The following is a 24,501-nucleotide window of genomic DNA, read 5'->3' on the forward strand; positions in this document are numbered from 1 at the left end:
AATTTGGTTCTCTTTTTTCCCCATAACACTTCAGTTAAGGCTCAGTCACAGAACCTTTTTTTGTTAAGAGAGTGAAAGTCTGGCTAGGTAGGACAAATGAAACATGCCTTATTCACGTAGCTTTGTAATTTGCCTCCTGGAAAGCCTATTTTCCTAAAGGAGATGTAATTAGCTTTTTAATACAAACCTTCTACTTTTCTTTTTTATTATCCATTTGGGGAATACAGAAAGAAGGCGGATCCTATTTTTGTTGGAGACATGAATTTTTTTCTTTTTTCTATAGTGAGAAAACATTTATTCTTCTGACTTAAAAGCATATTTTACATGGTCTGATTAATCCACCAAGTGTATTGGGAGTTCCCTTATAAATGCTAGGACCACAAATGGTAAGCTCAGTTATTAATTGTATTAGAATATTAGACAAACATCACTTTCAATATCATAGCACATACATATATGTATATATAGTATTTTCATTGACAGAAGAACATGCCTTTCAAAAAATATTTTATTGGCTGAAACTTTCTTACTCTCACGAAAACATTTAGTTCTTTAATATAATTTATTATGCCTTTCAAAATTCTGTTTGATAAAAGCATTGGTACATTATAAATACCTGTAAAGAAAATAGAGCTTAAAATTCCAAGGGAACTATGATATAATCTTCTGCTTTAACATTTTCACAAAAAATCCACATAGGCACTAAGAAAGACCGACAAAAATATTTTATGACTGAACAATATACTCCAGGTTGGAAACATTCAAACATAATTTTTATCTAAATATTAAAGCTTCTCTAGAATGGACCTTTGGCTATAATCCAATGATCTGGTTTGGGTTTAAACATGAAAAGGCAGGAAGGATTTTAAAAAGCTCCATATAGTCAGCAGATTAAGAGCAGGAAAGGGATGGGTTTTTAACTCCAACTCTGTCATTTATCACTACTCATTGGCTTCTCTGGGTAAAAGGTTTTCATTGAAATTTAATAACTCTTAGATCCTGTTCAGTTTTAATACTTTTTGGTATGCTTAAATATTCAGATAGTCAAAATACTATCTAACACTTTATATCAAATAATATGTGAAAACAGGACAAAGTGTTACTGCAAACCTTCTAGGCTTCCTGGGCATTTCTCTGGAGATAACCTGGTTCTCTACAAATTCAAGGGGCTACACCCGAAATCAAAGTAAATAAACACGTGGCCTTGTGGCCTTATCAATCATGTTCAAATTTTATAGAAGATTTGAAATCTGAAACTCACTTGTAGATGTCAGCTTTGTGGGCGACTAGAGAGTTCATTGCCATATTAAGAAAGAGAAGCCAAGGAGCTGGCAATTCATGAATAGCAGAAATGAACATCCAGGTGAGATGAGATCAAGTGAATAATTCAAAGTAGATCTCAAAGATATTTTCAGCATCTAAAATATGTTTTTGCTTATAAAGATAAATTATTTAATCATAGCAAACTCATAAATTATTAATGACAGAGCCTGCCTGAAAGAAGTTTAAGATAGTCTTTTACTTAATATATTTACACTATGTACATATTCATTTAGTGCTGGAGTGGACAAAATCAAATGCCTATTTATACAGACCAGTCATGAATATAGTGGTTATACATACTGTGAAGCAGACCAAGGGACCTGGACTTCAAATCTAGTGTTGCCACGAGGGAAGATAGCTCTAGAGATCAAGTTTTATGTTATATCTCACATTTTCAATAATTTCTAACCCTCAATCTTAAAAGCATACTTTAAATAAAATAAAATCTATTGGAGGGACAAATAAAGTCAGTTTTCTAATTTGAAACATGGAAGCAATTTGATACGAAAAGGATGCCATCAGCTATCAGATTAGAAAAGATCCTGTTGTACCCAAGGATGAATATTCAGTTGCTAAAGTCCAGAACAATCTGTTCTCATGAATACAATTAAGAAAAAGTAACTGGCATTGTTTCTTGCCATCAGGAATATTTTTCTCTTGTTAGATTGGTTCTAAAGATAAAGGTAGCTAAACAAATTTATGACTAAGAATTTCCTGAGCCTAAGTGTAAGTTTTTTTTTTCTGAGTCAGTGCTATGAATTAGTTATCTCAATATTGAGTTTTTAGCTAAGAAGCCAAACAAGGAAGAAGGGAAAAATAGAGGAAGACAGAGTAAATAGTGTGAATCATAGCTACCTTTATATTCTCTGAGGTCTCTAGCCAGATAACACAGATTTCAAGATCAGTTTGTAGATCTAAATAGTCCAGGCTTTTTCTCTAATGACCAGATTGTCACTTCTGCAATGAGTAGTACTTTGGAATACCTAGGGAATGGGACTCCTTGTGAACTTTCACATTAGATACTTTGCAAGTATTTCTTTGGCATCAAAACGTAAGGGGAAAAAAAAACATGGCAAAGAGGAAAGAAGCTATAGAGAGTTTTCTTCCTCCTTCATCTTTAAATTACATCTTCAAATTAATGGATCTTTCAGGTTTTTCCATTTCTTGTGAGAAATGAAATGTGGATTCAGGAGGTCATTCTAATGGTACCTAGAGATCCTACGTCAATGGTGACTGAGGAAAGGACAAAACACTTCACATGTGTAGGCAGGGAAGACATGTTTTTAAAGAGCTGGGATCAATTTTGGAAGTTGGATTTCCTATTGGAGTTCATTGCTTTCCAAAGTACAGTTTGCAGAGAAAAAGCAAAAGCAGCACAAAAGATGTTTTTAAGTATGGGACAATACCAACACAACCACTCCAGATCCAGGCCAAAAAAAAAAATAATCTAAAGAAAAAGAAGATGTGTGAATATTTCCAACTTGGGACCATCCACTTATTTTAATTTTCCTCACTTAGAATGTCCACTAAGGCTTGCAGCAGTCGGTCATCTCTGTGCTTATAAGGTTTCCTGTTATAGAAAACATCAACGTAGTCGTTGTACAGACTGTCCTCGGAGTCTTTAAGCTGGGAAGGTTTGTTCAGTTTTTCCAGAGCTTCATAAAAATTTTCGTAAGGGATATTGAGCTTTGCACTTGGAGTCTTCTTTGGTGATTGCTTCGGTGGTGAGGTTTTGCTGAATGCATTTTGTAGGAGTCGCAGCATGGCCTCAGAAGGGGCTGCTTCTGCTGGCTGATCTCTTGTGCCCCCCGCACTGCTGCTGGGGCTTTTGGAAACCAGAGCATTCTCACCCAGGTTCTTTTCTGTAGGTTTCTCCTAAAATACAGAATGTTGTCAACAAAGGGGTAAAGCTCATCATTTACAGCCGGGCCAGGCAAGCCAGCTGTAACCCTTAGAACAAACCCTGAATATCCCTTGAGGGGCAACTTGGAGAGCAGAGGCGCCCAAAAGCACACAAGGCTTGGAATCACACAGGCTTGTTTCAGTTCTCATCATTCCATGTTCTATTGTACCTTTGGCAACTATTTTAATGTGCTTGTGAATTTCCTGTAAAATAAGAGTTAGAATGCCTCCACTTGTGATGTTTTTGAAAGCTGATCAGAACACATGGGTGAATGCTTACTGTATATTGGTTTCCTTCACTGCTATGGTGGAATCCTTGGGAAGAAGACGCTATTCAATATTCACCAATTCATGTATAATGCACCAACTAGTGGCTGGGTACAGTGGCAGCTTTCTAGAGGCCTGTTGCTCTGTGAGAAGCTACTGAATTGTAAAAAGACCCTAGGGGAGAGACAGATGTGCTGGGCTAGATGGAAAGGAACTGGTGAGATCAGGAAAGTGGCTTTTTGTTAACTATTATGGAAAAACAGTTGTTCTCCATGACTTTCTTTAGATACCAAGATCTGTGGTTGCTTTTATACATTTGTTTTACACGTATTTTCTTGTACAATTTAATCATCTTTAGAGTGACCATAATATCTGACATAATGTAAATAGTACTGTATTGGTTAGGTAACAATAGGAAGGAAAAAGCTTACACACGTTCAGTAAAGACACATTTTTCCAAATATTTTTTTATCTGCACTTGGTTGAGTTCAAAATAGAGAGCCCATGAATTTGAAGGGCTGGCTGTATTTCAGTATTTTAATAATGTAAGGTTCCTATTAATTCCTTTGAAGAAATCAAAATGAGAGAAATATTCAAAAGATTAACCCATTTTTAAAAGGTGTTGTGGAGCAGAGGCCCTTTGGATTCAGGTTCAGGAGGGAAGCTAATTAGCAGAACATAAATTTGGCCAGAATAAAATTTTGGCCAGAGTCTAGAGTTGGTTTCTTTCTAGTAAAAAATAGCCTCTATGTTTTTTTGAGTAAATACTATGGTTCCGTACCTTCTAAAACATCCAGGACAGAGCTCAACCTATTCAAGGCAGGCCATTTTGGAAATTCTGAAAACCTATCATTTGAGGAATGGTAGATTTGAGGCACATTTGAAGCATGGTGCCAGTTACTGGGGATAAAGAAAGATTTCTAGTAAGTTTTATCTACTGATAGAAGAGAAAGTAGCAGCTCCTGAGACTTGAGAGCATGAGTGGCTTATGTTCACCAGCCTCTAAAACTTTATAAGAGAACCTATGATTCCAGTGGACTTTGACTGGCTCTGAACCATGATCAACAAATCTCAGCCTCTTGAGTAGCTATGATGGGAAGAGTGAGCCACCAGTGAGTGAACAGCTCCCTTTAGTGGTGCCAAATTGTGTCAGTAAAGTGCTAATTGCTAAACAAAAATCACTAAAGAGAAGCCTACATGGTTTGGTTGCCTGAGCACTGGCATTCCTTCTGTAAAATGGGCACACTAATGTCTAATTCTTCCTAGGTTACAAAGATATAGGGCAAGCTGAGACAATGTGGAAAATGCTTAAATATAACTGCCATACAAATATTAGGCATATGTTATTATGAGTAAAGAGCTTTCTTTATAATTTGCTTCATCACAAATGATAAAATTCATGTTAGGGAATTAATAATCTTCAATTTATCAACTACAATGAATAAATTCTTGATTAAAGAACAAAAATGAAGAAGACAGTTTCATCCACGGGGGAAATAAAGAGCTTACCACTTCCACATCCTTCCTCCACATGAGTATCTCATCCTTACCTGCCAGAATGTTTGATGCACCCTCACTCACACATTGACTAGGAGATTTCAACAGAGAGCATGCAAATTGTAGAGCCACACAGACCTCTCCTATGTCCACCATCTTCTCCACTCCTCGTCTGTCATTCTGAACAGTGTTGTAGGATGTGTACACACGGGGCTGTTTCATATGTTCTGGCTGGGAAGAGGTCCCATGCAAAATCAGCTTCCAGTTCACAATTCTTCCTTCATTTTGCACTCTTCCAGACTAGTGAATAAGCAACATGTATTTTAGTCTGTTTTTAACAAATTCATCCAAAATATCAGAAAAGAATATTATAATTACCATCTAATTTAAAGTGTATTATGTATTCTGTGTTCAGAGCTCTTTTTTTTAAAGAAACCATTGAATTCTTTTCTTATGAATTCAGTGGCTTAAAATTCAATCTTTTCGTAATCTATCATTTAATAAAAAAAAAGAGCTCTCTTTTTTGTTATTTTTATTCTATTGGTTGTGTCCTTGGAAAGTTGACTGTCTCTGAAATCTGAAATAGATATCTAAGAAAAACCTAAATGCACAGTGCCTTACTTTAGAGATTTGATACAAAGTAGGCCTGTTTTGGTAAATAGATTCCCTTCGTTTCCTGACTGTGAAACTGAATGAAAGAATTGAAGATAAATTCAAGAACAGTATCACCAACAAGGAACATTTTCTTGGTCTCATGAGAAACTTTTACTTCTAAACAACAATTTTAGGCATCTTTAGATGAAGAAAAACTTGTTCTCGTTGGAAAAAAAATCAGGTAACAATGACTATATAATTTTCTGATATCTTTTAGAATTTAAAGCAATTCCTTTTCAAAAGTTTTCTAGGCACTGAAATCTGCTGTCAATATTTATTACAATTTCATCTCAAAGCAATCAGAGGTAAAAAAAAAAAAAACAACTGATGAAGAATTAACAGGTGAAGCACTGTTCATTTATATTCTTTACCTATGGAGAATGTGTTAGAGAAACTATGCAAAAATAACTAATTCAGTTATATTTATCTTTTTTAGATATTCTGGCTCTGTTCTTTCATTATTGTGTCTAAGTATTAAAATTATTAAAACATATTAAATAGTATTTACAGGTACAGGATCTTTTACTTAAACATCTGGGATAGGGTTTCAAAATTCCAAGTTGCTCCTAATTTAGAAATTTGTATGAGCTGAGCATCTCTAATCCAAAAATTTAGAACTATATCAGGAATACTCAAAAAAGGTTTTAGGTTTTTTCATGACAGAGACTGGAAAAAAGTCATATTTTAAAAGATAACTTACACCGGGTGTCAGTGGCTCATGCCTGTAATCCTAGCTACTCAGGAGGCTGAGATCTGAGAATCACGGTTCAAAGAAAGTCCATGAGACTCTTATCTCCAATAAACCACTAGAACACTGGAAGTGGCGCTGTTGTTCAAGTGGTAGAGTGCTCACCTTGAATAAAGAGCTGAGGGATAGCGCCCAGGTCCAGAGTTCAAGCCTCACAACCGGCAAAAATGAAATAAAATAAATAAAAGATACCTTTCATAATATTAAACTTTTTTAAAGTGCTGACACTGGGACTTGAACTTAGGGCCTATGTGCTGCCCTTGGCTGTTTTGCACAAGGCTGCCACTTGAGCCACAGTTCTATTAGGTGGCAGGGCTCTAGTCACTATGCTATTATGTCTACTAAAGAGTAGTAAAACTCTCTAGGGTCCTGATTAATGATAATACAAACTGTAAAAGTGCTTTACAGTGTGGAAAAGTGAGCTCATGTTTCCTCAACCTTTTATTCATTCTTACCATGTCTGTAATCCTCAAAGTCCACGTTCCTATAGGGTTCTCTCCCCATGTATGAACAGACATGAAGTCCCAATTCTTAAAGCCATTAGGAGATGTGTCCCGCTCTCTTTCAGCCAATAGGACAGTGGTAGTTCCTGTTTAAATACAACAAACACAAATCAATCAGTGTCTTAACAACTTTGATAGTAGGATGCACTCTAGCATCTCATAACTAGAAAGGAAAACTAGAAGAGATCAGTCCTTCAATTTTTCCCTTTTAGTATTAAGACAACGATAGAGACATTCACGAGATAAATGAAAACATTTTGGTCTATAATAGTTAGCATGCTGCCTTGCAGTAATAAGTCTTCAGTAATACTGTAGAAAAATAGTAAGGGAACATGTTAAGATTTATTCAGTTAAGACCTGAGCACTACATTTATGACTAAGATTGAAGAATGGAGTCAAGGATGTGAAATGCATTTTAATAGCAGAATCATGTTTAAATATAAAAGAAAATCTTGAAAATTTGATAGGTGCTTAAGTCTAAACACTAATGAAGATATAAGAATTAACTTATTTAAATAATGTATTACTTATTTCTTAAGTACTGTTAATAATTTCATCTATTCACTAAAATACACCAATTTATTCATCTCCTAAAAACCAGTAGTAAGAACTACTAATTTTTCAAGTCTATATATCAACAAATTTTATTACATTCTAAGTAACAGAGCCTATTTCAAAGATCTAAGAATTAATATACTAAAAGGAAAGCTCAGCTTTCCTCAAATTTTGCCTATAGAAATTGAATTTAGTCAGTTGAATCCTATCAAAATTTGAAACTGCATTGGGACAATGCCTGGTTGGACTCTAGATTAATACCTCTCTGTTATTTAAGACCCTATGAGGAAAAGGGCAAATGTTCATATATATTATATAGCCTTACTCATATTATCATGGAGATTTTATTAGTCTCTCTATCTTCTTTTATGGACCAGAATTCTGAATGTCTCAATGGATTCTTTTATATCTTAGATGTACCTGTAGGTTTTGTTCATTATTAATGAGACTAATTTTCACTAACGTGTTACCTAAGGAATAGAAAATGAAAAGTAGGTCAGTACCACAGGTAATTAAGTATAGTTTGAAGATGTATGAGTTCTAAAAAGTTAATTAACATGAATAGGCCACATTCTTTTCTCACTTAAGAGTCCAGGAGAATGAGCAGGGCAGAGAAAAACTAACACCAAGGAAAATTAGTGCACTGCTAATATTTGAACACACCTATTAGGAGATTTAGTTGTATAAATAAACAAGAATAGTCATTGATTTGAAAGCATTGATTTCAAAATTGTAAGAGGTTAAAAGAATTTTGTCTGACTGTTTACCAGCAGCTGAAGTAAGGGTGACATGAAGGTCTCCTCTACGCGAATATTCAATTGTTGCTTCCAATTGCACATGCTCCAGGGACTTGATACTGTTTTCTTGACCTTCACAAGCTCTTGTTGGAATTTCAATGATAACTTCTCCATTGGCTTTCAGGGCTCTAAATACCATTAAAGGATCAACTTTGAATAAAGTGTACGCAAAGATATCTACATCAGTTTTCACTACATACTCAGCTTGTTGTCCTTCCTGATATGAGTAGAATCCTATTTATGATGAACTATATATCAATTTAATATCTAATAAAATATCAAGACACACAAATATTTAAATGTGTTATTTCTTGCTGGAGAATCAAATTTAGGAGGATTTGTCTTGGATTTGTGAAAAGGGTCGATCATTACAATATCAAAAAGATTCTCTGAAGAAAAACAGATTTTATCCATAAAGACTTACTCCCAAATCTTTCCAGGCTTAGCTATTTTTTGTGGGGCTTGGGGCTTGAGTTCAGAGCCTGGGCACCAAGGCTAGCACTCTACCACTTGAGCCACAGTGCTACTTTCCGCTTTTTCTGTTTATGTGGTACTAAGGAATCAAGTCCAGGACTTCATGAATGCTAGGTGAGCACTCTACCATTAAGCCACATTCCCAGCCCATGGCTTAGCTATTTTGTGTGAGTGAATTTTCAGAAACATAGGATTCCCTCAATTGAAACAAAATATCTATAGCAGATTCTGTTTATATGGTCAGATATGATAAACCAGAGATAGTCTATATAAAAGGAGTATGACAAAGGAACTTACAAGGGAGAAAAGTCATGAATCACATAGAAGTAAATGTTCTCGATATAGGGGAACTGGTTAGCAAGAACTAAATTTCATCAGTCCTAAGACTGAAAAAATAGTATTATATCATTGAGCTGAGAATGAATCTTAAAACTGATGGTTGGGGGTGAGGGGGCAAGGTTGGGAGGGTAGCTCAGTGGTAGAGTGCTTGCCTTGCATGCATGAGGCCCAGGGTTCGATTCCTCAGCACCACATAAGCAGAAAAAAAGTCAGAAGTGGAGCTTTGGCTTAAGTGGTGGAGCACTAGCCTTGAGCTGAAGAGCTGAGGGACAGCACCCAGGCCCAGAGTTCAGGCCCCATGACCAAAAAAACAAAACAAAACAAAACAAAAACTGATGGTTGAGCAATGATCTTCCTAAGTGGTACATAAAACATGGTGCATTCTTAATTTTCTGTGGTAGGTAGTCTGTAAGAAGAGCATGAAAATATGCTAACGGAGTTCATTGCTCTGGTCTTTCCATGGTCTTCATAGAGAGCCATAGAGGACACTGGAAAACTCTATCTCCACTTACTTAAAAGAAGGGTAGATGTGAAAAAGTATAATTATATATAGAGTAACAAGAATCTTAACCAAATTGTGTCATGGACATATATTCACCTAAAACTCTTGGAAGTACTTACCTAGGCTCAAAGTCATTGTCTTTTACAACACATTCTTTCTTCTCAGGAACACTGGTCCAAGTCCTGGGATCAGCTAAATCCACAAGAGCTTTGGCATTTAGCAAGCCAAATCCAAACCGACTATTCACCATCAAGCCTGCTCCATTCTTTTTCCAGCCAGGGTTATTGGCCAATGGGTCATACTCAGAGGTCCAGACAACCAAGTGCTGCATATCTCGCCAAGTGAGGTTTGGGCTAGAGGGGAAGGGACACAAAACATCTTGTAGTAACATAATGGCATTTCCTTATAAAAGCAAGTACTAAAACTAAGCGCTTCCATTCAGGGATTATAAAATGCCTTTTGTAACTGTGCTTATTTTAGGGGCTACTGGCATACTTTTTAAAATTTAGAAATCAAAATACAATATTAAAAACTCCCACTCATAATATGTACTATGAGTGTCACTCAATCCTTAGCCTCATAGAAGCATAAACCTTTGCATGTGATTTCTAATTTACATTTAATTGGAAAAAATAAATGGTAACATTTGCTCTATTATGCTATCTTCCAGTCTTATGCTATCCATGGCTTAGTACATTTAGTGTTATAAACTCACAGACCATGTCTTGGCTTTTTCTTAAATCACATTTTAAAGAAAGAGGCTAGCAACCTGAACACTGCCATCTTTCTTCGCACAGTCAACTTTACATACATGTGTTCCACATTCTTGGATTTAATCAACTATGGATCAAAAATATTTGAAAAAATATTGCATCTATACTGAATACTTTCCATGTCATGATTCCCTAAACAATACAGTATAACATTGCATTCACATTATCTGAACTATTATAAGTCATCTAGAAATAATTTAAATTATAGGAGAATTCATCTAAATTGTTTACAAATACTACACCATTTTCTATAAGAGATTTCAGCATCTACAGATTTTTATACCTTCAGAAATTCCTAGAACTGAACCTTGGAAGATATTGAAGACTGATCACATATTAAAAAAAAAAAAGATAAGAAGCTGAGCGCTGGCAGTTCATGCCTGTAATCCAACTACTCAGTGGACTGAGATTTGAGGATGGCTGTTTGAAGCCAGAAAATGGAGTGAAGTCTGTAAAACTCTTATCCCCAATAAAGTAGCAAAATGTAGGAAGTGGCACTGTGGCTCATGGTGGTACAGCACCAGACTTAAGCAAAACAGCTACAGGATAGCACCCAGATCCTGAGTACAAGCCCAATATTAGCACGAGTGCATGAATGCGGGTTAAGTGCACATAGGCACAAAGAAACTACATGAGCTTATATTTACAAGGAACAAAAATTGTAGGCATATGTAAGGATTTTTTCCTCCTACTAAAGATGATTACAATCCATTTGTTAGTATTTGTATTTGTTGATTGTTATGTTCATGACTTAATAAATTACTTAATATATCACAGTCTGCTCTACTGGCACAGAGAGGCAACAAGGAATAAATATGGCTACAGAGCAATAAGGACCACAAGAAGAAATGCCACCAAGTGGAGTTTAGCATTTGGGTAGTGAGGATCCTTGAGGATGTCTGAGCAAGGAAATGGTAAAAATCAAAAATTTTGGTAAGATTAGTTCGGCAGTAATATGAATAAATTGGAAATGCAAAGGATTGTTGGATTTGTTATAGACCAATCTCAATTTTCCCCACAGACTCTTCTATTGCTAAACATTCTCTTTACTGTAGCATGATCACCTACTGGGCAAATTCACTTGTTTTGTCTATTGTCTGTCACGCTAGCTAGGATTTAACATGAGAAGGGGTCAAAACTTTATTTCTTCTGTTCCCTGTGTGCCAAACACTCAGAAGAATGCTAGGCACAAGAGTGTATGCTGGATAAACTTGGTTAGTTTGAATGATCAAATGAATATGTCTACATTAAATAGCCTGCTATAATTTCAAATGTTATGGCTACAAACAATTAGATTGTTTCCAGACCTCAAGCTTTTCCTTCCATTGGAGACCTACATTATTTCCCTGGAGCATTATTATAAGTCATAATGCCCTAGAGTTTACTCCATAAGGTTCCTATCTTACTACAGGACTGTAGAACAATCATCAGGGGGGTCTGGCTGAATTTGCTGCTCTCCAGAGCCAGTAACATACAATCCCCCAAACAATAATACCCTGGTAACCAAAAAAAGGCAATGCATACTTCTAAATATTGAGAAGTTAAGCTCCTGCTTGAAAATTGCTGTTTTTTTTTTTCTGGCCTGACCAAAGACAATTATAAAGACTTCCCTTTCACTTAACATCATCTTATACAGTCATATGTACATAGCTCTTACTTGTTCTACATATGTACTAGTTATTGCAAATAAGGGAAACCATGGGACCTATGTTTCTTTGGGCCTGGCTTACTATCCTTAATATAATTTTTTCCAAGTCTTTCCATTTCCTAACAAATGGGGCAATGTCATTCTTTCTAATGTTAAGCGAAATGAACCCCAAGATAGGGACACAAGTAGTTTTTTTTTCTTTCTTGCTATTGTTTTTAATGTACTTATAATGTACTATGTGATTTTTTTGTGTCTTTTGGTATAATACCTGTTTTCACTGTATTTGATTCCGATGCCTTGCATCTTGTATATACATTTTTCTAATTTGGAGAGGGGAAGGGAAATACAAAATGCTGAAATAAGGGTACAGGTTGACCCATTGTAACAATGAGATGTACAAGACACTATGTTGAAAATGAACTTTACAACATAGAGGGGGGTTGGGGTTGGGGAGGTGGGGAGCGAAGGGATGGTAGGAAAAAAACAAAGGAGGGTGTAACAAGACTTGACAGGAAATGTACTCATTACCTTACTCGTGTAACCGTAACCCCTCTGTACAGTATTTTTACAATAAAAAATATAAAATAATAATAATGATGATAAAAGTAGAAAAAAAGACTTTCTTTGGGGGCTGGGAAGGTGGCTCAGTGGTACAGTGCTTGCCTTGCATGCATGAGGCCCTGGGCTCGATTTCTCAGCACCACATAAGCAAAAAAGAAAAAAGCCAGAAGTGGCTCTGTGGTGGAGCGCTAGCCTTGAGCTGAGGGACAGCACCCAGGCCCAGAGTTCAGGCCCCATGACCGCATCCCCCCCCCCAAAAAAAAATAAAGACTTTCTTTGGTAGGCTGTGTGGTTAAACCTGCTGCTAGCAGGAGATTCAATACATAGCTTGTGTATCTGTCTCTGAAGGGAGTTTAATTCAAGGCTACATGCACTCAGGGCTCTAGTGCTCTTTGTATAGAAGTCTCTAACGCTTTCTGGTGAAAGCCTTTGTTTTCAGGTCACTTAGCCTGAGGCTAACTTCCACCTTCCCAAAGGTGGAAGTTTACTTTAGACACCTCTGTGAAAGCTTCTTAAGGAGGCAGGGGGAAATCCTTGAAAATACTTTCCCCACTCAAACTCAGTAACCTGTACTTGTCCACTGCTATCTTCCCTCAATCTTCTCTCAAGCCCTCTCTGTATTCACACCACAGGGTCCATAAGACAAGTGTTGGAGCCTCTTGTTTGGGGCTCCTTCAACAGTAAGCCCATGTCCATTCTGGCCCATCCGAACCCCACTAGTCCATGTTTTCTCTAGTTTGATAATCTGGCTTTTGCCACAGCAGTAGGTGATGAAATTTTAACTCTTTCATTTTAGTTTGCTGTTTTAAATAGGAACGCCAATGCCTGGTGGTTTTCATACTCTTATTCAGCCAAACTGATTTATGCAAAACATAGCATTTAACTCCTGAGAATGACTGACAGATGACAGAATGACTGACAATGCCAGCTCAGTGATTCTGTGCAGGTGGTTTACCTGCACACCGTCACCTGTAAGTAATGGAAAGTCCTGAGCCCCTCCACAGTCTTACTGATGAAAATATTTGAAGATAGGACATTTTAAAATAATTATATTAAAAAAATATAAAGCCTATCCAGTTCTGTATTATAGCAAAAAAAGGAGTTTTTAAAAATAAAGATAATGAACATATAAACAATTAAGATAATCATGTCATTTCAAATCATGGGGTTATAGTAGGAAGCAATAGAAAGCACAATACATTGTATTCTACTTCTAAAGAACTGTGCACTGTGACTCTGACAGCCGATGGTTATTCATCTCTAATGTAGAGTGTTAAAAAAATGACAATTCCTAGAATTCCTAAGTATCCAGATCTTCTTCTATATGTCTAATAGTACAAATCTCTGTCTCTCTCTCTTTTTTTTTTTTTTGGTCCATCATTGGGCTTGAACTCTGGGCTTGGACCCTGTCCCTCAGCTCTTCAACTCAAGGTTCAACTCTACCACTTGAGCCACAGCACCACTTCTGGTTTTCTGGTGGTTAATTGGAGATAAGAGTCTCATGGACTTTCCTGCCCAGACTGGCTTCCAACCACAATCCTCAGATTTCAGCCTCTTGAGTAGATAGCATTACAAGTGTGAGCCACTGGCTCCCAGCTATAAATATCTCTTTGTAGTTCTTGTTTCTTTGTCAAGGATTCCACATTCAGGCATGATTAGCTACTAGAGCAGAAATGGCAGTTTTCTCAAGGTAGATACTTATTCTGTCCATGAAGCATTTTATTGAAATGCATGTTTCTCTAAATTTTTTTAGAGGAGTTTTGAATAAAAACTTCCATCAGTGTGATCAACAAAAATGTTTTCCACAGGGATCACCAGTGTGGGTAGAGACGTAGAAGAGGGATGGGGGTGGTAAAGGTATTCAGAGGGCATATGGTTGGGTACTAGCAACCACAGTAATTGTACACAACATGTTGGCTTTATGTATTTCTATAGTAGAGCGTTTATTTTATATTTAGTTGTAGTTATTATAATGTTCTTAATTTTTTATCTAGCCCTGGAAAAATATTTACGGAACATCATTGTCACACAATGAGGAAAATTACTTTCTTAGCTGGGTTATTCTCATTTATGTTCTTGCATCCCATAGATGTAAAGGCTCTGCTAACAATAGTGCCACTCTCTCTGACAGCCTTCCCTTGTTAATTAGTGTGCAACAGTATCCACAATAATTAAAAAATTTAAACTGCATTGCACTGCTAATCAAAAATGTGTTAATAGAAAATAAGCTTAGTGGGATTAAACATGGAAGTAAAGCTTTGATTATAATTAGAAGTGAGGTAGGTAGTCTGGAGACAAAACTCTACAATGAAAGTTCTTAGGAACATTCTAGTTTGGCTTCTAATTTTATCTACATGGGTCCTGAAGTTGAAGGTTTACTAACTTTTGACTTTTCAAAATTTCATAACCCATATGGATTTTTGTTATAAGTTTCCCCCCAAAGCCTTCATGAAACATTGAAAGTTCATTTCTTTCTCTCCAGACTTTAATAAAAAATGAAGATAGGGTCAGCTGTTTGCTTAACAGCTCTAAAGGTATGAAGAAATTCAATGGTTCACTTCAGAATTTTTCTCCTTTATTAAAAATTATTCTGATTCTTTTGATCTTGGCTCTGGAGATTGAAGCTATTGTCTGCCAGCTTTCTTAGATGTATTCACTACATACTAATGATGGTGCTACAGGGGCTTATGAAAAGAATTTTCTTCTCTTAGTTTTATTTCTCTCCAGGATTTGCCTGTTAAGTGCCCTTATGGATAGCTTCACAATCACAGCTGGATAAAATTGTAGGAAATATACTTCTTTATAGCAGTTCTCAAAGTTTTGATTAAAAGTACTAGCATTAAACTACCTGAGATAATTGCTAAAAATGGGGTATCCTGGGATGCATACCAGAAACTTCAGGATCTGCATTGCTAGCAGTAGAAACTGGGAATCAGCATGATAAATAAACTTCCCTGGTGTTAATTACATGCACTGGTATTCAAGGTGTCCTAGAAAAAGAAAGCATTCCTCTGTACACATTTCAGCTAGAAACTTTTCTTTCTCCTTCCCTTTCTTCCTTTCTTTCCTCTGGCTATATCACATTCAATGAAACACAGTAAAGGAACGCATGGGTCATGTTCCTTTATAACAGCCTCAATCTTCTTAGCCTTCCTTTATTTGATGGACAACAGGCTTTCACCCAGCATTCTAGTCCCTATCAGGACTTTGGGAGGCAGCATAGTGTAGTTGATAATGGCACAGCTTTGGGGTTAAACAGTCCTGAGTTCAAATATTTCTGTGATACCTGGGTTTCATTTCTTACCCTATTGAAGGTTCAATTGCTTCATTTGTAAAATATAACTAATAATTTCTATATCATAAGAATGTTGTGAGGATTATATACATACACTGTATGTAAAAGTTAGCAGAAAGAACCCGGTAAGTATTGAACGTCATTACTCTTGACAAGTTTAGTCAGTCTCCATAGTTGTGCCTTGACTGACTGTGCACGTTTTATGTGAGCGATTCTTTCACTCTCAAGTGTCTAAGGATAAAGGTTTGAATCTGTCATTTGTTTTTTTTGACATAATACTCATTGAATAGAGTTCAGGTTCAGAGAAGCATAACATTGAGAACAGATGTCTCAATAATCAATGTACAATGGCAGGGGAGATATAAATGTTAAGAAAGATCATGTCTACCTTACTGTGAATGAAATCAAAATGAGGGAAATTAACGTCTTATACACAGAGAGGAGCATAGACTCTTAATGCCTTTTAAATTAAGTGTACTATAAGAATCTGTTAGAACTCACAAGTCATTCCCCAGAAATATTCCATTCACATATCCTTAAACAACTGTATGTGCATTTAGCAGTAGTGATTCACTGACCCATTGATAACACCCATACATTTTTATAGCAGTACAGCTCCTGGTTTTAGGAAGAGTCTATCAGAGAAAAATGAGATTAATGAGGCAACATCATGCTTCAATAACTTTTTCCTTATATAGAAAGAAGGCTTAAATCCAAAATGCAAGGAAATATGGCAAAGTAAACAGAACTCAAGAAACAAAGGACCTCTTCTTAATTTGTCACATCATTTTTAGATGACCCCATGTTCTTGACCTCACATATAGTATATACATGTGCACATATGAGGGAAGTTAGGAGAAGGGCACAAAATCAGAGGGAAACGGTTGAAAAAATACAGCAGAGGGTCCCATCAGCCGCACTGGACATTGATGAGAGTGAACTAAGCAACTCAAGGGCAGCAATGGGAGGGAGGGAATGAGAGTGAAAAAGGGAACAGCTCACACTAAGCAAAAGGAAAGAAATGTACATATTACCTGATTTGGAAAAAAAATAGTTGTAGTGTCAAAGTTTGTAGAGTTCATATACTTTATAGACCAAGATAATGTCAATGCGCCTTGTGAAGGTTAAAATGTGTTTGTAACTTTAGCTAAATATCACTATCCCACAATACTATGAAGTTTGTGAAATTTATGTATCATCACTTAATCTCAATAAAGAAAAAAACAGAAAACAAAAAAGTAGGTATAAAAAAGAAGAGTTACAGCTTTAGAAACAGTGGAGTAAATTTATTTATTTATTGTAATACTGGACTCAGGTAGATATTCTACCATTTGAGCCATAATTCTAGCCCAATCCTTGTTTCTACTGATTGCTTTCATGGTAGGGTCTTGCTCTATGCCCAGGATAAGCATGGCCTATGAACCTACTTCGGTTCTCCCTTGTGACTAAGTATGACAGGTGCACAGCATTGCACTCAGCCACTGTGCTTCCCTGGAAGTTGGAGAAACAGGTGCATGTCAGGGACCAAGCCATTGGATGAGATGGAGACTCATAAACTTTTTGTGCTGCGACTGTCCTAAAAATGCAATTCCCTAATCTCTGCTTCACAAATAGCTACTATTGCAGGCTTGAGGCATCATGGCCAGAAAATTGTCAGTTCTTATGTGAAATTAACATTACAACTATTTTGGCTATGCAGGTAAATATTACATGATATTGGTCAGTAGTCAAAAATAGTCAAGGCCTGGCTAATTATATTTTCATGCATCTCACAGGTGTTGAGTTGAGAAGAAAGGCTCTAGACTTCCAATTTTAAGAATAGTTTTCCCTTAACATCTCTCTGTGGCTATGGTCTGGGATCATAAGTACCATAATATTGCATCTCATCTTGATATGTCTCAGAACTCTGACCCATCTCCATGGGGAGTTCCAGAGTCCTCAGAACTGCACTAGAACTGCAAATACTACCCATAGGAAATTATTTTGGACAAATTTCTTCCTGATAGGAATGCCTTGTAACTCATTGGGAAGAGGACTAGGAGAAGAATCTGAATTTTTGAAGCCTAAGGAATGTTGACTTAGACAGGAGAAAGTAATTTTAATATATTGTTAGGTGGATTAATAGATTACAAAATTATACATACATATATGTATATATATATATATATACATATATTCAGGTCCCACATTTTTTTGTCTATTGAATCTACATTGACAGGTTAAGAATGGTTATCTCTAAGAGGCAGAAAGAGAGTTTGCCTTGTTTTGTGCAGTTTTCCAACTGTTCTCCAGTAACCACCTATTTGGGAAATAATGTATGCTACTAGAAAGAAGAAATAGTGTCAGTGAAAAGGTGATGAACAGCTTTCTGGGACTTACTTTGCTTCCAAAGCCAGAGCAAAGATGCCAGCAGCCAGGGGTGCAGAGGCCGAGGTGCCTGTGTGGGTCTCAGTGCAGTCATTGTGCAGGTCAGCACTTGTCTGGATGGCATCAGGAAGGAGAGAAAGATGGGGACACATGAGGAGGGTGACAGGGTAGCCATACTGAGACCTGCATCTGCTATGAACAGGAAACTCAGCTGATTCGATTCTCCACTTCCTCCTCTAAGCCATGAACGGATGTTTGCCATCTGCTGATATTTTAGTTCACTTTCCTCTATATGCAACTTGTCTGTAATTCTGGCAGCAAGATGCCTTTTCTGGGGATGAAACACTCCCACTATGAATATTCTCTTCTGTGATTCCCAAACGAAATGCTGTCTATAAAAAAGGAACTATTTCAAAATCCTGTGAATCATACTGGCCCATTAATCATCGGGTCCATTGTGTTTGGTCTGGCAAATTTAGAAATTCTGCCTCATGCAAAATTCCCATTGGCCTTCCGATAGATAATCTGTCTGCCTCTATGGCACAGAGATGTGATCTTTGCCACATGAAATGCTCACACAGATGTTGCTTAGTATAGTTTGCACTCCCTGTTCAGTAGATTGGACAATTAGTAATGGTTTTCCACATTTTCACTTTGATGGAAATAGTGTGAAAGCATTTTATGCAGGATATTACTGCATATAAAGAATTATGTAGAGTAACTCTGAGGTAATGAAGTTACTGAGATGAAGCAAAAAAAGATTTCCAATTAGTCTACATTAAGGACTTTTGAGTGCTGCCGGCTGAACAGACAGTTGGGCGAAAGGACTCCTAACAAGCTGCCCATCCGTGCAGCAGTGCTGTAATTTTTAGCTAGAGATTTCAGTGTGTAGGAGTAAGGTGTAAAAAAACATATTCTATTAGCACCTCCTTTGGCTTCCCACTTAGAGTCATGGATTTCTCACGCTGTAGTGGCTGTGCTCCTCAGAGAGTTGCAGAAGCAAAGATGCCCTTTTTACCTGTTGACGCAAATAAACTCCCAGAGGTGACTATACTGAGGAAGACGCTTGCGTAAGGGGGAAAAAAAAGCCATGTGGAACTAGCTGGAACGATCTCAAATAGAATCCACCAGCTGTCTCTTTCAGAGCTGCTTTACCTATGAAGGGATCTTTACAAAGGTAGAAAATCTTCCTCCTGCTCGGGTGCCAGGTGGCGCAGATAAGGGGCAGGCTGTGGAATGATGATTCTAGAAATCGTAACAGGCCATTTTCTAAAGGCAGCTCTGGTCACCCAGGGAAATGGAAAGAGCCAGAGGCTTAGAACACAAGTGAAGAATCTGCCCCTTTCAAAGGCGAAAGCCTGCTATAAAGAAGCCTTGGGTAGAATGTCACTGTCTGTTGTTATTCAAGTAACTGGACATAGAATATGTTTGTGAGGAATCTGGCACTTCTAAGTGGAGACACAGCTTTGCTGCCTTTAGTTACAGAAATACTCAGAGTTACAGAACAGTGATCCTATGTGAAGATGGTATTAGTGCTCATCATTATGTTGAAATGCCATTAATGGGAATTGTGTATACATTCCAAGGTAATTGTTATGGGGGTTTCTGCACATCTAATTGGATTGTAACCTGTTATTTTATTGAGATTCGAATCTACATAATTTAAGCTATGTGGGGTTTTCTGTGTCCAAGGTTAATTTTGAGGCTTTGGAATTTTTTAATTAGAAGTGCTTCTCTTTGTTCTCAAAGCCTTCATCATCATATCCTTGAAGGGAAATCTAGTAATTTCCCTAGGCCTTCTGACTCTCAGAAGTAAGGCCCAGGGCGCAGGTCAGTGCAAACAGGGACTGCCGGCATTCTCAGAGCATATAAGCTCCCTGAGCTGCCTGCCCAGTTGCTGTGAAGTTCACATCGGGGGAAATTGAGACTGTTATTTCCCTTCAGGTCATCTGTTCTTTGGAAGCATCACTGGTACAGATACTGTATTTTTATCATTTGCTGAAGGGTGAGTCAGATTCTATCCCTGCTATTAAAGGATCAGTAAGTACAAGGGTGACAAATCCCCTACAACCCCAAAATCTCCTTTTAGCCTGTTTGCAGAGAAGCATCAGACCAGCAGAGAAGCCATTTGGAGACTCTGCCGTATATAATGACAGGTTTGGTGGTTTTTCAGGGCTGAGTTTAAAAAATGAGAGTGGCAAGATCATCTTGGCAGAAGTGTCATTATCCCTGGAGAGAAAATGTCCCAATATGGGCCAGCCTTTCCAGTGAGTAAGCATCAGTCTCCCTGGCTGAAACATTAAGTTGAAGCAAACCAATTCTATCAAAGGTCAGTTTGCAGGATTGTTCTGAACACCAGTCATGCTTTCCTACCTAGACAGAGATACTTAGACAAATGCAACATACGATTCTCTGGTCGGTATAATCCCCGCTGCTGTAGGAGGTGGCCAGTGTGGAGGAGCACTTCTCAGCATACCAGGGTGAGAGACCTTGCTGGGAAGCACTGCTGATGGAGATGGTGTAGATGCTGTCCGTGTAACCATCACAGTCACAATTATCTCCCTGGCGCCCTCCGTTTCCAGAAGCCCAGACAAAGATAGAACCCTTTCCTTGTCTCCCCTAAAGGAAAAACCAGAATATGTGACATCTATTATCATCTGTTGGGGTCATCCAAGGAAGTTTTCCATAAATACGTGCACGAGCTTTGCAATTATTAGAGCTTTATCTTTCACCCTACATCTTCTAGCATCAGTGTCAGAAATCTCACTAATCTGAACATTATAAGCTAAGATATTGTGGTCCTGACAGCCTTCCACAATCTGTGCCCTCTATAGGGTGGGGCAGAGCAAGCACTTTTGTCTCTTTATTTCATTATGCAGATTCAAAATCTAGCCTTTAGCACTTGTTCACAATTTTTGCCACTCTTCCCTTAGCGTCTGACACTGTACTTGAATGTTTGAACTCCCTCTCTTTCTTTCTGCTCCAGTCTTCTGCCTGACTGATAGAATGACAAAATCAGGCATTATTCAGAACTGCTTGGCAGCTGTATTAAAGGAACTCTTCAACTGAATGGAACTCGTCAAGGCCACTCTTTCTATGATTTTTCAATCTGTGTCCTCCAAAGTTTCTACCTTTGTCTTTGCTTGTAAAGTGCAAGGACTTAGAATCTATGCAAGAATGTAGAGCCAAGTGACAGAATGACAAATGAGGCCCATGTAGAGGGACCGTGTAGAGGAAGGTGACACGTTGTTGTATTGGAGAATGTACTTTCAAAATAGTAAGGAGAAATCTGGGCACTGGTGGTTCACGCATACAATCCTAGCTCTCAGGAGGCTGAGATCTGAAGATTGAGGTTCAAAGCCAACCTAAGCAAGAAAGTTCATGAGACTCTTATCTCCAATAAGTTGCCAAAAATGCTGGAAGTGGTACTGTGGCTCAAGTGGTAGAGCATGTGCCTTGGGCAAAAGAAGCTCAGGGTCAGCACCCAAGCTCTGAGTTTAAGCCCCAGGACCTGCAAAAAACAAGACACTAAAGCAGCAGAAAAATTAGAAAGGTGGAGGACATAAGGGGTATTTTTAAAGTATCTTAAAAGTTATGGGTCTCTGTTCCATGTTAAACCCAAACAAGGAAGGTCTGTAACCCTGAGCTTCCATTCCTCTGAAGAATGATTTGGCTTTCTAGTTGTGTTTAAAATTGGGAAGATTTTACCAAGAAATTCACCAGCTTATTCAGTGGTACAATGGTTGCTTAGCATATGTGAGGCCCTAGGCTTAATCCCACATGTACATATGTGTGTGTATAAAATATAAATAAATATGTAACTTATAAACATATACTTTGGGATTATCACATACTTTATAAATTTTTCTGTATATATATATATATGTATATATATATATGTCTATATATATACATATATATATATATATTCTTTCTCTTTCTCCTTCTCTCTTTCTCTCTTCCTGTCTCTCAGGTCCTGATAATGGGATTTGAACTCAGGGCTTTATGCTCTCACTTGTCTTTTTTGATCAAAATTGGAACTCTACCATTTGAATAACAACATCTCCACTTCCAGCTGTTTGTTAGTTAATTGAAGATAAGAGTTCTTATAAACTTTTCTAACTGGGATGGCTTTGAACCATGATCCTTGGCCCTCAGCCTCCCAAGTACCCAGAATTAGAGGTATAAGCCATGAATGCCAGTTTCATTCTCTCTCTGTCTCTCTCTCTTTCTCTTTCTCTCTCTCTCTTTCTCTCCATCTCTTTCTTTGTTTGTAATGTTGTGTTGAATCTAGAGTCTCAGACTTACTAGGTAAACCACAGTTCTATCATGAACACTCCAGCTTTATGCACTTATTAAACACTGTGAACTACCTATAAGTTACTATGAAAAGAGATGCAGAGTCTTCCTTCCTAGTAGGAAGGACTGCATATTTATGTTAATTAAACAAAAAGTCTAAGAAGAGGGCTGCTTGTCTTGCATGCATGAGGCCCTGGGTTCGATTCCTCAGCACCACATAAGCAGAAAAAGCTGGAAGTGGCACTGTGGCTCAAGTGGTACAAAACTAACCTTGTGCTGAAGAGCTGAGGGACAGTGCACAGGCCCAGAGTTCAGGCCCCACAACAGACAAAAAAAAAGTTTAAGAAGAGTCTTTAATAAAGGTGAGAAGAAAAGGATTTCACCATCATTTCTTTCCCATGGAGCCTAAGTTTTTTCCCTTCTTTTCATGTGTGAGTCTGTGTAAAGCATATTACCTGTTTGACACCATACTCAAAAGCTTTTTGGGCTAGTCTACCAGGCCCCTCCACAGTTTTCCCATCATCATTAGGGCCCCAGCTTGCACTGTAAATATCCACATGTCCAGGGTTGAATCCAATTGAACTGGCCTCAATAGCATCCGTCACGATGCCATCCAGCATTCTGATGCCTGAGCAAAGCAAAGAAACAAACACAAAGGTTGATACCAGTGTGGACCTACAGAAAAGCAGATTGCTCTTTATTCTTATTTTTAAAGAACTAAAAAAGAGTCAAAATCAGTTTCTGTCCAGAATGAGGGTAGTAATGGAGAGGGGAAGTTGTAAAGGAGGGTGAATACTGTAGAAATACTTTTAGTACCTTATGAAAAAGAAACAACAGAGCTTGCAGGTAGTAGTTTTGGAAAGAGAGAAGGAGGGAGAATGGTGGAGACGTTGAGTCTGATGAAGATACAGTGCACACATCTATGGACATGTCAAGATGAAATATGGTTGTACAATGAATTAATATCGATAAGCGTGTTTACAGTAAAGTACATACTGAGCACTAAAAGAAAAACAAATCAAGATAACCTCTGGATGTTTTCAATGCCTGTGACCCAGCTACCCATCCCAGAAGGGAAGGGAAGTCAGTGACCCTGCAAACTTCACTATCTGCCCTTTAGAGATGATATCATGCATTGTGTAGCAGCTGTGCAGTCTTTGTTCCCTTGCTTGTTTGTTTGTCAAGGCTCTGTTCCCAGTAAAACCCCTGAGGTTGAAAGCAAGTAGTATCCTTGAGGGAGAGGAAGTGGCTATGGTTGCCAATCAATTATAAATATCTTCCTTTCCTCCCTCCCTCCCTCCCTCTCTCTGACCCAACATAATAATAGAAAAGCTTTCAGAGAAAAAAAGAAATCAAACAGCCTTCCCTCAATGCACCTGCTCATGACTGTGTTACAAATGGCTGTGGCCATACAAGGACCCTGATGGGAAACTGTGCAGCTTGAAAAGATCCATTCCATAATAGGAAACTAACAAATAGGGAAAGAACTCTTGTTTCTAAGCACTGATTAAAAATAACCCAGAGGCCATTCTTTTATGTGTTTGCTAAGAAACATTTTCAGGGAATATGCTGCTTTTTCTTCTAAATAATCTCAAGGATGAAATCATTGCCACAGACTTCACTCCGGCGGGGGAATCATTTTTCATCAGGAGAAGGTGGACGTGGTAGCTCTTTGTGTTTTCCAACACGCTGTCACCTATCATCAGACTCATGAATTCAAAAGCCAGAAATGGAAAAGCAATTTGGACAGTACAGGCAGATACCTGGTTATTCCTAGCTTCAGGCTAATAGAGCAATAGAGTGTACAACCTCAGATTTTCATGCTACTATTTATTATGGAACAAAGGTAAATGAACATATAATTGACATGTTTAGTGAAAGTCTTGTGGGTTTTTTTCTTTGTTTTTTTTGTCAGTCGTGGGGCTTGAACTCTGGGCCTGGGCACTGTCCCTCAGCTCTTCAGCTCAAGGCGAGCGCTCTACCACTTGAGCTACAGC

At 37.7% G+C, this 24,501-nt stretch overlaps 1 protein-coding gene across 1 annotated transcript in view; it reads right to left on the reverse strand.

Annotated features, from left to right (window-relative positions):
• Positions 1-333: 333 nt before the first annotated feature.
• Pcsk1 (proprotein convertase subtilisin/kexin type 1) overlaps positions 334-24,501 on the reverse strand; it is a 49,263-nt gene continuing 25,095 nt past the window's right edge. Inside the window, exons 7-14 of the mRNA XM_013022020.1 lie at positions 22,960-23,132; positions 20,612-20,824; positions 18,218-18,318; positions 9,681-9,914; positions 8,217-8,374; positions 6,847-6,980; positions 5,128-5,289; positions 334-3,198 (exon numbers count right to left, since the gene is read on the reverse strand). Coding sequence (XP_012877474.1) covers positions 2,824-3,198; positions 5,128-5,289; positions 6,847-6,980; positions 8,217-8,374; positions 9,681-9,914; positions 18,218-18,318; positions 20,612-20,824; positions 22,960-23,132 — 1,550 coding nt within the window. The 3' untranslated portion in view covers positions 334-2,823. The remainder of the gene's footprint in view (positions 3,199-5,127; positions 5,290-6,846; positions 6,981-8,216; positions 8,375-9,680; positions 9,915-18,217; positions 18,319-20,611; positions 20,825-22,959; positions 23,133-24,501) is intronic.

This window comes from Dipodomys ordii, unplaced genomic scaffold, assembly GCF_000151885.1.
Source record: "Dipodomys ordii isolate 6190 unplaced genomic scaffold, Dord_2.0 Scaffold59, whole genome shotgun sequence".
Classification (NCBI taxonomy): Eukaryota; Metazoa; Chordata; class Mammalia; order Rodentia; family Heteromyidae; genus Dipodomys; species Dipodomys ordii.